Source organism: Ips typographus, linkage group LG11 (genome assembly GCF_016097725.1).
Source record: "Ips typographus isolate SLU linkage group LG11, UJ_Ityp_2.0, whole genome shotgun sequence".
Lineage (NCBI taxonomy): Eukaryota > Metazoa > Arthropoda > Insecta > Coleoptera > Curculionidae > Ips > Ips typographus.
In genome coordinates, this window is record NC_138432.1 from 10357126 (window position 1) to 10371929 (window position 14804).

General features: G+C 37.2%; 6 protein-coding genes across 9 annotated transcripts; 3 read left to right on the top strand and 3 right to left on the bottom strand.

Moving 5' to 3' along the window:
* Positions 1–35: 35 nt before the first annotated feature.
* Positions 36–669, top strand: mRpL41 (mitochondrial ribosomal protein L41). Its single transcript, XM_081988946.1, has 3 exons — positions 36–196; positions 249–352; positions 408–669. The coding sequence occupies exons 1-3, from the start codon at positions 43–45 to the stop codon at positions 624–626; spliced, it is 477 nt and encodes a 158-aa protein (XP_081845072.1). The 5' UTR covers positions 36–42; the 3' UTR covers positions 627–669.
* On the bottom strand, positions 660–2804 carry LOC145735153 (putative protein phosphatase 2C T23F11.1). 3 transcript variants are annotated; one of them, XM_081988939.1, is made up of 5 exons: positions 2651–2804; positions 2173–2442; positions 1956–2114; positions 1470–1899; positions 660–1421 (listed from the first exon to the last, which is right to left on the bottom strand). In XM_081988939.1, the coding sequence occupies exons 2-5, from the start codon at positions 2424–2426 to the stop codon at positions 1206–1208; spliced, it is 1059 nt and encodes a 352-aa protein (XP_081845065.1). In that variant the 5' UTR covers positions 2427–2442; positions 2651–2804; the 3' UTR covers positions 660–1205. The 3 variants fall into 3 exon arrangements, with proteins under 3 accessions (XP_081845065.1, XP_081845066.1, XP_081845064.1); XM_081988940.1 differs by having other exon boundaries at positions 2173–2428; positions 2651–2790; XM_081988938.1 differs by lacking the exon at positions 2651–2804 and adding an exon at positions 2529–2644.
* An 88-nt stretch (positions 2805–2892) lies between these two features.
* Nle (notchless protein homolog 1) lies at positions 2893–4573 on the top strand. Its single transcript, XM_081988937.1, has one exon. It carries the CDS (start codon positions 3036–3038, stop codon positions 4467–4469), a length of 1434 nt encoding a protein of 477 aa, XP_081845063.1. The 5' UTR covers positions 2893–3035; the 3' UTR covers positions 4470–4573.
* Positions 4572–5999, bottom strand: LOC145735155 (uncharacterized). The gene is made up of 5 exons (XM_081988942.1): positions 5564–5999; positions 5351–5511; positions 5069–5298; positions 4753–4946; positions 4572–4695 (listed from the first exon to the last, which is right to left on the bottom strand). The coding sequence occupies exons 1-5, from the start codon at positions 5904–5906 to the stop codon at positions 4604–4606; spliced, it is 1020 nt and encodes a 339-aa protein (XP_081845068.1). The 5' UTR covers positions 5907–5999; the 3' UTR covers positions 4572–4603.
* Positions 6000–6103: 104 nt separating this feature from the next.
* On the top strand, positions 6104–14632 carry Pgant7 (N-acetylgalactosaminyltransferase 7). 2 transcript variants are annotated; one of them, XM_081988933.1, is made up of 9 exons: positions 6104–6473; positions 6530–6728; positions 7484–7978; positions 8031–8285; positions 8337–8538; positions 8600–8701; positions 13488–13670; positions 13729–13902; positions 13977–14632. In XM_081988933.1, the coding sequence occupies exons 1-9, from the start codon at positions 6327–6329 to the stop codon at positions 13978–13980; spliced, it is 1761 nt and encodes a 586-aa protein (XP_081845059.1). In that variant the 5' UTR covers positions 6104–6326; the 3' UTR covers positions 13981–14632. The 2 variants fall into 2 exon arrangements, with proteins under 2 accessions (XP_081845059.1, XP_081845058.1); XM_081988932.1 differs by having other exon boundaries at positions 6105–6473; positions 13729–14632.
* On the bottom strand, positions 8540–9992 carry LOC145735636 (protein lifeguard 3-like). Its single transcript, XM_081989626.1, has 3 exons — positions 9776–9992; positions 9604–9716; positions 8540–9552 (listed from the first exon to the last, which is right to left on the bottom strand). The coding sequence occupies exons 1-3, from the start codon at positions 9990–9992 to the stop codon at positions 8713–8715; spliced, it is 1170 nt and encodes a 389-aa protein (XP_081845752.1). The 3' UTR covers positions 8540–8712.
* Positions 14633–14804: the final 172 nt, after the last annotated feature.

Genomic DNA, 14804 nt, shown 5'->3' on the forward strand with positions numbered 1-14804 from the left:
GTGTTTATGTTAGCCCCATTTGTAAGTGCACTTTAATTCGCCATGTCGTTGAACCAAATAATTAAGCGTTGCATCTCGACAACATCCGTCAATTATGGTAAACGTAATTTTCGTAAATTCCAAGTGTTAAACAAACGAGGCACTCGCACATTTAAAAAGATGCAAAAAGAAGACCCCGACCCAGAGTTGTTACACAGTAAGTTGTTGGTGTTGTTTCATAAGGCCCCCTAATTCATTTCATTTGTCAGCCAGAGGTGTTAGACGCATCGGTTACAAGGATGGTAGTGGTAAGTATATTATGGTGCCAGAGATGATACCTGAACTGATAGTGCCAAACTTGGAAGGTTGTGAGGTATGTGTGTGGACTAAATGTTTATACTTCTTTGATGTTTTTAGAGTTTTTTTAGTTGAAACCCTATGTGTCTTACCGTACTCCAGATGTGGTCCAATCTGAGTTTACATCTCAGGATTTGTTCAATGTGGTGTATGCCCAAAAAATTGTTAATGATTTAAAAGAGGGAAAACTGGATGATAGTGGTAATCCATTAGAACCTTCTGATAATGAGAAGCTTACAGCTGAGGAGGCAAAGATGAAAGCTAGGCAAACTGGATGTGACATTTTTTAGTTTTGGATAAGTAGTTAATAAAATAGACAAACATTTATTAAAACTCCTTTTTATTAATAATAATAATAATAGTAATTTCCTGATTGTATATACATACTGAATGAGTTGATGAACAATAAAATTAACATAATACATTTAAAAAGTTACTAGTAGGACAGTCTTAAAGTTAAAAAATGAGGTGAGGGATTAAGTATGGTAATTAAAAGTGTCTCTCAAAGGTGCAAACTAATTAACAGAAACTCCTCTATTCATTAATATGGCAAGGTTCTGATCACCTAATTAATACTAATAACAATAAGAAACTGTGTGTCTGTAGTACAAATATATGAGGGTAAATCACTCAATTTCCTGGCACTTGGTTGATTGAAATCAGGTTGCATTACTATAGTGAATTATATTGCTTTGTTAGGTACTTACAAAAATTATACACATCACAGGATTATTAGATTTTTGAACATTTAGACACTGATTTGGTTCAGTGGAATTGTTTTTTTAATCAGATCTCGCCATAATTGCTCTTTTTTGTTGAGTTGGGATAACCAACACCAATTAGAAACAACAATGAAATTGATCTTGTTATTATGCCTCTGCTTTATCTTGTACAGATGCATTAGCGGCACACACTTTGGTAGCACATATTTTTAATTTATCATCACTTTCCCTCATTTCTTGTTCCACTTCTTTAATTGAGTCCTGCACTAAAGACTCTTTGTAAATTTGCACATTTGACGTGTAATTTACACATTTTGCTATGACATCATCATAACTGCCTCCATGTAAAAATACAACAAGTACCTAGAATTTATTCTATACTAAGTACTTAGTAAATGTTGCTCAACTTACAACTGTCATATTGTCACACCCCAGTCCAGCCATTTGACAATCAGGGGCCAAACATCTCATCATTAAATTTTCACATATTTCCTCTGGCTCCAAACCATTAGCAATATTTTCAATGACAAAATTCAACACATCTTCATTTGACATAACATCCCATATACCATCACAAGCCAATACAACAAAATCCCATTCAGGAGTAACAGTTTTTTGAATAACATCAGGTAAGGCAATCACAATTTGCTCTTCAGGTGGACGAATTTTATTCCTTTTAAAAATGTAATCCCCAAAAGCCCTGGATAGAGCTAAATTGCCATTAACTCTATTACAATCCACCCAGCCTCCAGCATCATTAATTCTTTCATACTCCTCTGGATTACTGGGTTTATGGTCATATGAAAGTCTTTCCACTTTACCACTAACTGAAGCTATTGCCCTTTGGACCCAACAACAACACATACAACCTGAATGCTAAACTACACTTACACTCACCTAGAATCTCCAATATTGGCACAAAATAGCTGATTTTCTCTAACCATTACTGTCACAGCAGTAGAACCAGACTGCTCAGACTTTAATGACTCTACATCATACATTACTTCATCTATTTCCATAAAGGCTTTCTTCAAAGCTTCAATATAGTTTCCCTTTCTAAAACCCTCACATTCTATCAACTCCTCAGTTAATGTATTTAAGTGAGAGTTATCACCTATACTCCTTCTGATTGGTTACATACTTATGCAAGTTTTTGCCAACAAAATCTGCAACTTTAGCCCCCCCATGTCCATCATACACCCCAAAGAAAGCAGTAGCTGGATCATCTGGGAGTGACAAAATATGTGTGTGAGAGTCTTCCATGTTGATGCGCCATCCTTGCATGCAACTGGAACCCACGCGATACATGGAATTCCGCACCACGGTGGTGTCTTTTGCTGTCACTGGCTCTGATAATGTCTGCCCCATGTCTGTGTAGAAGTCTCTGTAGGATTAAATTTCGATTGACGTGTGTGGGAGATAAGGCTGATTCATGATGATATCGTCGAATGACTGCGATTATTATTTTACCTGGTGTCTATTATAGTCAGCTCCCCAAAGCTGACCATAGTATTACCTTGGCGTTTTTCAGGGGAATCTGACATGCTTACCTGCCAGTTAACCAAGTAAGCTGAAGAACGAGTGTGACTTACCAGTTGATTCAGCGGTTAGCAATTGTTGAATTTTTCGAGTTTTCCTGTAAATTTCTCGGTTTTTGTTCGCATCCTTGCATCAGTCCACCATAGATGTATAAATTTTGACGAATACTAGTCGACTAGAATTTAGGTTAGATAACGCAACCTGTCTCGGATTGGTTACAATTATCTGCGTTAGCACCAATCGAGTTCGTTGTTTGCCATTGTTTAATGATAAAGCGCCCTCTGTCAATAACAGACGAGAAACAATAACAAACATATGAACATAACCTAACATATCGGGTGCGTTTTAACCAAATACCTTTTAGTTAGTTTTAACTTTTAACAACAGTTCACATGCACAAAACAATATTACCTAGTGAGTTGTGAGATATTTCTAACAATGCCGCTCGAAGACGAAACGAAAAGGCTTCTCTGCCGTTTCGTATCTGAAACAGGCGAGGCGGCCGGTGACATGATGGACCTACCCGAAAATTGCACACTGGAACAACTGACCCTTATTTGTAATGCTATTTTACAGCAAGAGGAGCCCCTGCCCTATCGTTTTTTTGTCAACGACCATGAAATCACTGCTACTTTGGAGAAAACTTTGGATTTGGCCCCCCTCAACACTGAAGGGGTTGTGGATATTGTTTACCAGCAGCAAGCAGTCTTTAAAGTGCGCCCGGTTACTAGATGTACTGCGTCGATGCCTGGACATGCAGAAGCTGTTATATCAGTGAGTTTTTCTCCTGATGGGAAACATTTAGCGAGTGGTTCAGGGGATACTACAGTAAGATTTTGGGATATTGACACTCAAACTCCTTATCACACCTGTAAAGGGCATAGGAACTGGGTTTTATGCATTGCCTGGTCTCCAGACAGTAGGAAACTAGCTTCATCTGATAAAGATGGTAAAATTATGTTATGGGACCCCAAAACTGGCAACCAGCTAGGTAAATCCATGTCAGGACATAAACAGTGGGTAACTAGTTTAAGTTGGGAGCCTTATCACAAAAATCCAGATTGTCGTTTATTAGCCAGCTCATCAAAAGATGGGGATGTAAGAATTTGGGACACTGTGCTGTGCACTAGTGTTTTAACAATATCAGGACACACTAAAAGTGTTACAGTAGTAAAATGGGGTGGTTCAGGTCTGATTTATACAGCATCACAAGATCGGACGGTTAAAGTGTGGCGTGCAGCAGATGGGGTGTTGTGTAGGACCTTAGAAGGTCATGCACACTGGGTAAACACTCTAGCACTGAATACTGACTACATTTTGAGAATAGGAGCATTTGACCCAGTCAAAGACTCAAATAAAGACACCTTTGTGCCTAACAAGAAAAAGTCACAAGAGTTTGCCTTGCAGAGATTTAAAGAAGTGACAGAACCTGTTGGTGAGAGGTTGGTATCTGGGTCTGATGACTTCACCCTTTTTTTGTGGAACCCGGAGAAAGACAAAAAACCCATTGCACGCCTAACGGGACATCAGCAGCTGGTTAATGACGTTAAATTTTCACCTGACGGTCGGATTTTAGCATCAGCTTCTTTTGATAAATCCATCAGATTGTGGGAGGCTAAAACTGGACGGTTTTTAGCTACCTTAAGGGGACACGTTCAGGCGGTTTATATGGTGACTTTCAGTGCCGATTCCAGGTTGATGGTTAGCGCAAGTGCCGACTCGACTTTGAAACTGTGGAATTTAAAGACAAAGAAGCTGGAAATTGACTTGCCAGGTCATGCTGATGAGGTGTTTGCCGTGGATTGGAGTACTGATGGATTGAAAGTTGCTTCTGGTGGCAAGGATAAAGTTTTAAGATTATGGCAAAACTAGAAATATATTTTTATTTAATTCTTTTTTACCATCTAAGTAATTGTTGACTTTATAGGGAATTAATTATGGTATTGCTTTGTTGGTCAATAAAACTTCACCACACATCAATTTACTATTTATTGCACATAAAAAAATTAACAGTAAGAATTCACATAAGATATGGATAAGTTAGTGTTGATCTTTCCAGGAAGACTAACTGGCCTCCAGTACCACCAGTCATATAACACTACAAGATTTAAAAAAAAACTTAAAACCTCATAACAAACAATATTTTAACACTTACAGACATAGGAAGGTTTCAGGGTTACTGAGACAGTCTTGCATGTAATTTCACATTCTTTGGTTGGTCTTAAAGCTATAGTCCGTTCGCCAGAGCCTTGTATTACAAATACATAATTGCATTCAGTATCTGGCAGTTTATAAGGGTCGGCAAAAGGGCCATCAATGTATACAAACCTTTCAATGTCTTGTCCAGACCTGTATGAGAATATGACATAGATGGTATAGAAACACATCATTTGAGGCTGCACTATTATTTATAGTGCCACCATTGAAATCATTTTAACAATTAAGGGATTAGTAAAGATTCAATACACTACCGATCTGGAAAAAATGCAGGTTTGGGAAACCATTTGCGTATCATTCTGGCTGCTGACATTTTTTTAATTCTCCACTGAATGTGCCCATTTAATGGCAAATCTTCATTTGAACTGAAACAGTTTTTGGGTGCATTGCTGATACTTAACTGTCCTACTTCTTGGCCTAAAGTCTGAGAATAGTTTTGGTATAGCTCCTTAAGGTGGTCCCAATAAACTGGAAGCTGATTTGTCTGTAAAACAGTTGGTTCAACCTTGATGTACAGTGCTTAGGTTACTTTATACTTTTAGTACTAAAGGAGTCCCTTCTGATACTTTTTCATATGGGTTGACCCCTTCAATACCAGTTAAATCAATGACAGAGTGAACATTTTCACAAGGTGAACAGTTTAAATCGGCCAAGTAGAAGTGAGGATTTTTTATTAGACAACTTTCATCATACCAGTCTTAAAAAACACACACATTAATAACTTGTAATTAATAAAACAAGCAACTTACTAGTAAGTGATGGAAATAAAGTTATAATAGGCACAGAAAGGCTCCTGACTATTTTTAAGGCTGGATAGGTTAGCCCTTGGACATTTCTTAATACAATACTGGAAGTTGGGGTGTGGAAGTTCAGTAGTAAGTATAAAAGTACAGTGAAAGTTAGCAGAGCTAAAGCAACCACTGAAACGGTTCGACACTGGATTTTTGCCGTATCCTTAGACCTTTGAAGCTTTTTGTAGGATTGCTCTAGTAGGGCTTGAAACTCATTTTCTGTTAAATCAGCACTAGCTGTAGTCTTTAAGAAATTCAGATCTTTTTTGTACTGTCTAATTAGAGCTTTTCTTCTTAACATTGTTATAACATTTTTTCTATTCAAACCCCCCTAGCCTTACAACTATTTTTTTATAACACCAACAACAGTTTCACACTGTTTGTTTATAAATTTTGATGACAGTTTAACGGCCTAACCACACTTTTTGTTGAGAAAAAGAAGAGTAGAAGACTAGATTGTCACTGTCAACGAAAAGAAAGTTTGTTACGGTTTGTTTACGTGTGCACCTCCAACTCAAAATACACTGAAATTTCCATAATTTCATGTTTTTCCAATAGTTTTTAGTGTAATTTATGAATAAAAAAGTGTCGCTTTTATGCAAACACGGGCTCAGAGTGCTGCTTTTGGACACGTCACTACAAACAAGTTTTCTCTTTTTCATCCACTATAAGAGACATCACAATACATAATATAATGAATGGTTTAATTCAGTAGTAAATAATGTCGTTTGTGATTTACCTGAGTAGGCGAAGCCGCAGTCTCCGACTGCTCGGTTTTACGGTGATTCTGCTTTTTATAATATACCTATTAGCTACCTATAATAAGGAAGACAGTGGGTCCTTTGGCATTGCCGACAGACTGAAACAGGTATGTGCATTTGATCTATACCTTTTTACAGTAAGCTGCACCTAGAGCTGTTTTAGAGCCTAGCGCCAAGGGATAAAGCAATGCCCCAACTGGTGTCTGGTTTGGGTAATTTGGAGCCCAAAGAATTGGAGGACAGAGATGGACCTGGTGAAAAAGGAGCCCCACATTACCTGCAAGCTTCTCAGCAAAATGATGCTGCCCAGTCTGAATCAGATTATGGCATGAATATTGCTTGTTCAGATGAAATATCTCTTGGTAAGTTTGATGTAAATTTGTAAGTTGTTTCAATTTATCCTTCTAATCTAGTGTGTAGTTTAAAAAGTGTGTGTTTCTTGTGAAATAGTTATTTTCCATATATTAACAGCTATTTTTAATGAAGGATGATAAATGCAAAATCCTTCATTAATGAGTCCCATTAATGCATGATCTTATCAGGCAACCAAATAGGCTCATAGTATAGTTCTATCTTTTTTATTTGTATGAAACAGAGAGAAATAGTCACACATTCTTTAGTTGACATCCACCATTACCCACACAACTCACTGTCATTGTCAAGGGTGTCTGTGATTTATACAACTGGCAATTAGTTTTTTCAAACTTTCTAGGATTATAAACTACATTTGAGGGAAAAATGTTGTAACCAACATTTATATTAATGAACAATTAATAATCGAAATGGTTTAACGCGTAAACGCAGTGGACATTCCCTCAATTGCAGTTTATAATTAATGTTTATAAGCCTACATAGGCGACATGGCAAAAGGAAATCACAGGCACCCTTGATAATTACAATGACAGTTCTGTGGGTAATGGTGGAGGTCAACTAAATAATGTGCCTCTATTTCTCTCTGTTTAATACAAATAAAGAAGGATAGAACTATACTCTGAGCGTGTTTGGTTGCCTATGATAAAATCCTGCATTAAAGTAAAACAATTGAAAAATCTTGTTTTAATATTACTGTTAATGGAGGACTAAATTCCCAAATAATCAAATAGTAATGTTTTTACAGATCGAACTATATTGGATACTAGACTAGAAGAATGTAAACATTGGGATTATCCCCAAGATCTCCCTACTACCAGTGTAATTATAGTGTTTCACAATGAAGGGTGGTCCGTCCTGTTGCGTACTGTACACAGTGTTTTAAACAGAACACCCAAAAATTTACTCAAAGAAATTCTGTTAGTTGATGACTTTTCTGATAAAGAGAACTTGAAATATGACCTGGACAAGTACATTGAACAGTTTGAGGGTACAGTCAGGTTGATAAGGAACGCCCAACGCGAAGGTTTGATCCGAACTCGGAGCAGGGGAGCAGTGGAAGCCAAGGGAGAGGTGATTGTGTTTTTGGATGCTCACTGTGAAGTGAATACGAACTGGCTGCCGCCTTTATTGGCTCCGATTTATCGCGACCGCAGTACAATGACTGTACCCATTATTGACGGGATTGATCATAAAACATTCGAGTATCGACCCGTATATGGAGAAGACCGACATTTTAGAGGTTAGTAAGTTTGATCTGGGATTTAGGTAACACGTGACTGTGAACTTTGTAGGAATTTTCGAGTGGGGTATGCTATACAAAGAAAACGAGGTGCCCCGAAAGGAGTTGCGCACTAGACAGCATAACAGCGAGCCCTACAACAGTCCGACGCACGCTGGAGGATTGTTTGCTATTAACCGGAAATATTTCATGGAAATTGGGTCCTACGATCCGGGACTGTTGGTTTGGGGTGGGGAGAATTTCGAGTTGAGCTTCAAAATTTGGCAGTGCGGTGGTAGCATCAAGTGGGTGCCCTGTTCTCGTGTAGGTGAGTTGTTTAATTTTAAAATAGTGCAAACGAGTATAGGTTCACTTTTAGGGCACGTTTATCGAAGTTTTATGCCCTACAACTTTGGTAAACTGGCCCAGAAGAAAAAGGGCTCCTTAATCACCATAAACTACAAACGAGTGATTGAAACTTGGTTTGATGAAAAATACAAAGAGTTTTTCTACACTAGGGAGCCTATGGCGCGTTTCCTAGACATGGGAGATATAAGTGAACAGTTAACATTGAAAGACAGGTCTGTAATAAGAAATTTATATACTTAAAAATTTAAAACTTATGTTTTTATATGGTTACAGGTTGGGTTGCAAAAGCTTTCAATGGTACATGGACAATGTGGCTTATGATGTCCTAGACAAGTTTCCAGAGCTTCCACCCAATCTTCATTATGGTGAACTCAGGTAAGTTTACACTATGAACATGCTCTTATTAGCTCCAGCATGTACATAAAAATCATGACAATATCAACGTAAACGGTTAGAGCACCGTAAATGTACTCTTCGGGTGACATTTCCTCCCTTCTCCCCCCTAAAATGCACTGTAAATCGTATAAAAGAAACACACTGAACAGCGCTACTATAACCCCAGAGTAAATCAGCCATAAAATAGGCGAATATGTTATTATAGTAACAATCAACACCACTATACCAAAAATCATCACCACAATACCAGCTAATGTGATTATAAACGACCATTTTGTGATATCAAACCAAGTCTGGCAAGACAATAGAGCTACAACGAAACAAATGAGAGCAGTGCCCGCCACTGCAATCAGCGCCACCTTTGTCTGATACCAAGCGGTAACAACTGCGCACAAGTATGACATTCCCAAAGTAAACAAGCTTAGCAGTATAAAGTTGAGTGGAAAAATCCTTCTTAAGGATTTATAGCACACAAGCACGAAATACAGCACCATCATGAGGCAGGACGCGATTATAAACAAAATTAGATCCTTTCTAACGAAATTACGAACAGGTTGGTAAAACATGACCAATAGAATGAAACTCATGGTGATTGAAAGCTGAACAGCCAAAATAGTGCAAACTTTACGAACAAAATTGTGTCGAATCGTAACTTCTTGGAAGGTTATAAGGGATGAGTTGTAACGTATGGGGGTTGGATTGGGAGTGGGCGTAGCCCCACTACCACCGGTCACTTGGTACACCGGTCTCGGTACGTTAGAGTGGGCGGGATAGACTGGAGGTGGTTGGCTTTCATACGGGGGCGGAGCCTCATTATTAGTCAATATAACCTAGTTGAGTAATTAATGTGAATGCGGTGGTTCAGTTTTGGGTTAACTCACCCGTTGAGTGCGTTGATCGCGACTGAAAAAGGTCGATGTTAACGTCGTGTTTGTAGTTTTCTCTTTTAGGCAACTTTCGATAGTGGCATAGCTTTCTTCGTCTCCAATTAGCCCTTTAAACATTATTTACGTTTATTCTTTAGTCAGTTGAATAAGTCTAGTCACAGTCTACCTAGTTTTGATTCAATTATACTGAAAGTTTCGGAACTATTGGTGTCTATAGACTTTTCGCTTGCGGTGTGTACCCGGGGAATGTGAATAGACACGCTTCTGACAGGTTGAACGTCTCCGGATGTGGATGGACTTGGTTCGTCTACATGGAGTATGTTTACCACCGTGGATTTGATCCATGGCGTGATGTTTGCGGAAGGTTTACCAGTTTCGGACATTTAATAATGACTTAATGGACAGGTTTGACGTTTTTCAGGTTAACAAAACAAGTAAAAATAATGTAAAGCCAAATTTAGTATTAACTGATGTAATCTGTTATACAGTGCGTTTTTTTTAAAGCGCAACATAGGATTTCACGTGTTAAATTTATAAGCCCATGTTAGACCATGTTATTTTGGAACTACAAGTATAAAACTTGACGGGTGGCTGTTTCGTACCCTGAAGCTTAAGTAAGTTTACCAATTCGGCCTAAAAAGTGTTAAAAATCTTGCAAAAAATCATCTTTTTTCGAAAAGGTTTTATCGTTTCATACTCCCTGTATGCATTGTTGTTCTTTGTTGTTTTTGATACTGGCACGGCAGGTAGCAGGTAAAATTTGGCGTAGAAAGTAAAACAGGGTGATCATTAACTTTATATCAAGAAAGTTAAGAACAAAAGAAGTATTTTTATAAGTGAATTGTTCAAAGTGACCTCCGTTTGAAGCCAAACAGTATTCCAAACAATCATAAAATGCCCTTTTGACGTTCAAAAGATGTCGGGTCGTGATGCAGTCAAAATATGTCACTTTACCTGTTACCTGCCCTGCCAGTATCAAAAACAACAAGAAACAACAATGCATACAGGGAGTATGAAAGGATAAAATCTTTTCGAAAAAAAAGGATTTTTTTCCAGTTTTTCATCACTTTTTAGACCAAATTGGTAGACTTGCTTAAGCTTCAGGGTACTAAAGACACACCTGTCAAGTTATAGACTTGCAGTTCCAAAATAAAATGGTCTAACATGGGCTTAAAAATTTAACACGTAAAATCCTATGTTGCGCGTTAAAAAAAACGCACTGTATAATTAACAATTGTTCGAGAGAGGGTGAAGTCTTTCCTGATCAATTAAAGTTATCGGCTATTAAGCCACTATATAAAAATAAAGGGGACATAACTTTGTTTGAAAACTACAGACCCATAAGTCTACTTCCTAGTTTTTCTAAACTGTTCGAAATCGTCATGAGTGTAAGACTAGTTGGATTTTTAAAAGAATGCAATGTCTTTTCTGGGAACCAACATGGCTACCTTTCCAAGAGATCTACACAAACTGCTATTTATCAATTCACTCAAGCTGTTTTAGAGCTCTTGGAAGGGGGCGACGTGGCACTGGGAATATTTTTAGACTTGTCGAAAGCATTTGACTGTTTGAATAGGGACATTCTATTCAAAAAAATATGGCTTTACGGGATTAGAGGGACCGCTCTTAATTTGTTTAAATCTTACTTAAACGGAAGAACACAGAGGGTAGTTTTGAACGAAAACGGAATAAATTATAAATCAGAAATATCGCAAAGTACAGTCGGCGTTCCACAGGGAAGTATACTGGGCCCTCTTTTATTTATCGTGTATCTAAACGATCTAAACTATCAAGTAGTTTACCCAAAATATTCTTTAACTGAATATGCTGACGACACAAACTTACTGGTTGGGGGATCAGATATGGGTGAACTGAATGCAAATGCAAAGGAGCTATTTTCGTTAACAAGTTCTTGGTTTGAAATAAATAAATTACTTTTAAACAAATCTAAAACCAGCAGTATGCTATTTAGAACTAAATTAAATAGAATCACTAAGCCTGAGTCTATTCTAGTTTGTGACAGTCAGTTTGAGATATCTGACAAAACCAAGTTTCTGGGAATTTATATTGATGAATTTTTAGACTGGTCTCATCATATTAAATATCTTAATAATAAACTTAATAAAGTTTGCTACTGTATTCGTGTAGTCTCTAAATATCTGGATGACGCAGCCAAGAGAACACTCTACTTTGTAAATTTCGAAGGAGCAATGAAATATGGTATTTTTTTTTGGGGAATAAACTTTAATGCTCAAAACATTTTCGTTACTCAAAAGCGAATATTAAGAATAATTTATAAAATGTCACCATTACAATCTTGCCGAGGAGTATTTAAGTTTAAAAGACTGCTTACTGTTTACGCTTTATTCATATATGAAATAGTTATGTTCGTTTTTAAAAACCAAGCTGAATTTGTATCAAATGTCAATCACAATTATCCTACTCGCACAAGTGACATTCCTTATCCGAAACATAGGCTAGCATTGTTTGAAAAAGGTGTATATTATATGGGCATCAAATGTTATAATAAATTAAATGTTGATATTAAGAAGATTACTGTAGAAAAAATGTTTAAAAGAAAATTAAAAACGTTTCTTATAGATCTCGAACCATATAGTCTTCAGGATTATTTTAGTTAGGCACATAAGATTGGGGTAGTTCTTTTTTGTGTGGGTAATGTTTTTGTGACGTCATTTCATTTTGTTTTTGTTTTATACATCTTTGTGTAACTCAATGTAATTATGAAATAAAGCATACTAAACTAAACTAAACTAAAACTGTAGAAATGCAAGATGTTTATAAACAAAATGATACAATCACAAAATTCAATTATTACTAATATTACAATTAACTCCTTCGGTCATTAGGCTACTCTACTTGAATTGATGAATATAGCATTGATTTAAATTACCAGAAACTTCTAGGTTTATTACACCTCTAAGTGCTACTGAGAGTCTTCTACAACTGCCTTAAATTTCCCTAGTACTGTTTTAAGTTGCCAGAGGTTTCTAAGACGACAAGAAAGTGTTTTAAACTTTACATGAATTATTTTAAATTGTCAGACTCCTCTAGAACCATCTAGAATCTGGCAGACTTCTAAGTGCTACTGACAATCATCAAAAAAGTCCTAGAGGCTTCTACAAGTGTCTGAAACCTGCCAAGAATTGTTTTAAATTGCCAAATGCCTCTAGGCCTGTTTTGAATGTGCCTCTAAATGCTACAGAAAAATTACCGAGCCTTCTGCAACTGCCTTAAACTTCCCCAGTACTGTTTTAAGTTGTCAGAGGTCTCTAAGACCATTTTGAAAGTTCCATAGACCTCTAAAAGCTATTGAGAACTTTCAAGAAAGTGTTTTAAACTTTACATGAATTATTTTAAATTGTCAGACTCCTCTAGAACCATCTAGAATCTGGCAGAGACTTCTAAGTGCTACTGACAATCATCAAAAAAGTCCTAGAGGCTTCTACAAGTGTCTGAAACTTGCCAAGAATTGTTTTAAATTGCCAAATGCCTCTAGGCCTGTTTTGAATGTGCCTCTAAATGCTACAGAAAAATTACAGAGCTTTCTGCAACTGCCTTAAACTTCCCCAGTACTGTTTTAAGTTGTCAGAGGTCTCTAGGACCATTTTGAGAGTTCCATAGACCTCTACAAGTGTCTAAAACCTTCCAAGAATTGTTTGAAATTGTTAAAAGCTTCTAGATCCATTAAGAAAGTGCCAGTGGCCTCTAAATACTACTGACAAACTTCTAAAAAGTGCTAGAAGCCTTTGCAAGTGTTTAATCGGTGATATATTGTCACGTTAAGGGGTAGCTCAGAGGGAAGAATACTCGGTCCATAGATAACTCGCTTTATTGTACTAAACGTAAGACGTTTTCAGATCGGTTGCCGTAAACAAATGTATGGATACGTTGGGTCACGGACCTCCATCTTTGATGGCGGTGCAACACTGTCATGGTTTCGGCAACAATCAATTGATGCGGCTCAACGCTAAGGGACAATTAGGTGTTGGGGAGAGGTGTATTGAGGCTGACGCGCAGGGAATCAAACTGGCTTTTTGCAGGTAATTTACGCTTTAAAAGGACGAATGATACAAAAAAACCTGTTTGGGAAAAAATTAGGTTGGGAACGGTGGACGGGCCTTGGATTTACGACGAGGACACGCACACTTTAATGCATAAAGTACACAAAAAGTGCATGGCCCTTCATCCTCAGACCTCGCATTTGTCTTTGATGCCCTGTGATGCTAATAATGCATATCAACAATGGTTGTTTAAACCGTTAACTCCCAAGTGGTAGTACAGATTGTTAGGTTGTTTTTTTTTTTAATTTAATTATAACATGATATTTTTTTGGTGTGAATGTTTAGGTAAAACTGGTGTTGCTCAGGTTTTCATTTCCAAACTTCGCGTCCGTGCCTTCCATGTTGGTCCTTATTGACTCCCATTCTTAACTTGTCTGCCCTTCTACCAATGGGCCTGTCCCACAATTTATTTTTATTTCATAACTACAAAAACGGATTGAAAATATTATACCCGTATTTTTTTGTTTTCAAAAATATTAAGTCTAAATAGAAAAAAAATGATGCTAAAAACTACATTAATCTCATGTTTAAAACGCCCGCCGCCGGTGACGTACTACACTATCAACCAATCAGCGACAAGAAGTGAAACAGTTGGCGTGCAACAGCCAATAAAATCGCCCAGAATTACGTACGTCACATGCGCGCCAAAACAGATCTTTTAAATTTAATGGACAATTTCAAACTAATGTAGGAACATTTACGACCATAATTTTTTCTTCAAGAATATGAAAAATTAGTTTTTTGATCCTATTCTTTCGATTCCAGTCATTAAAACAAAAATTTATGATATGTGGGATAGGCCCATTACCATCCAGTGGTGAATACTCATATCTAAACTGAAATAAATCCTAGGCTGACCTGATCATCGTATATTTGTAAAAATTCCATTCCAAAACGACGTACTTAATATATTAAAACTGAATACAAATACCATAAATAAACTTGTTTTTTTAATACACTATTTACTAACTTTCCACACTTTGATCACTGCGGAAAACTCGACGACACCGCCAGTTAACGTACGTAGTTCCAACAGGACAGTTCATACTGTGCACTAGTTTGTTAATCCACGGACCTCCAGGTACTCCATATTGTACAACCGGCCTATTTTGT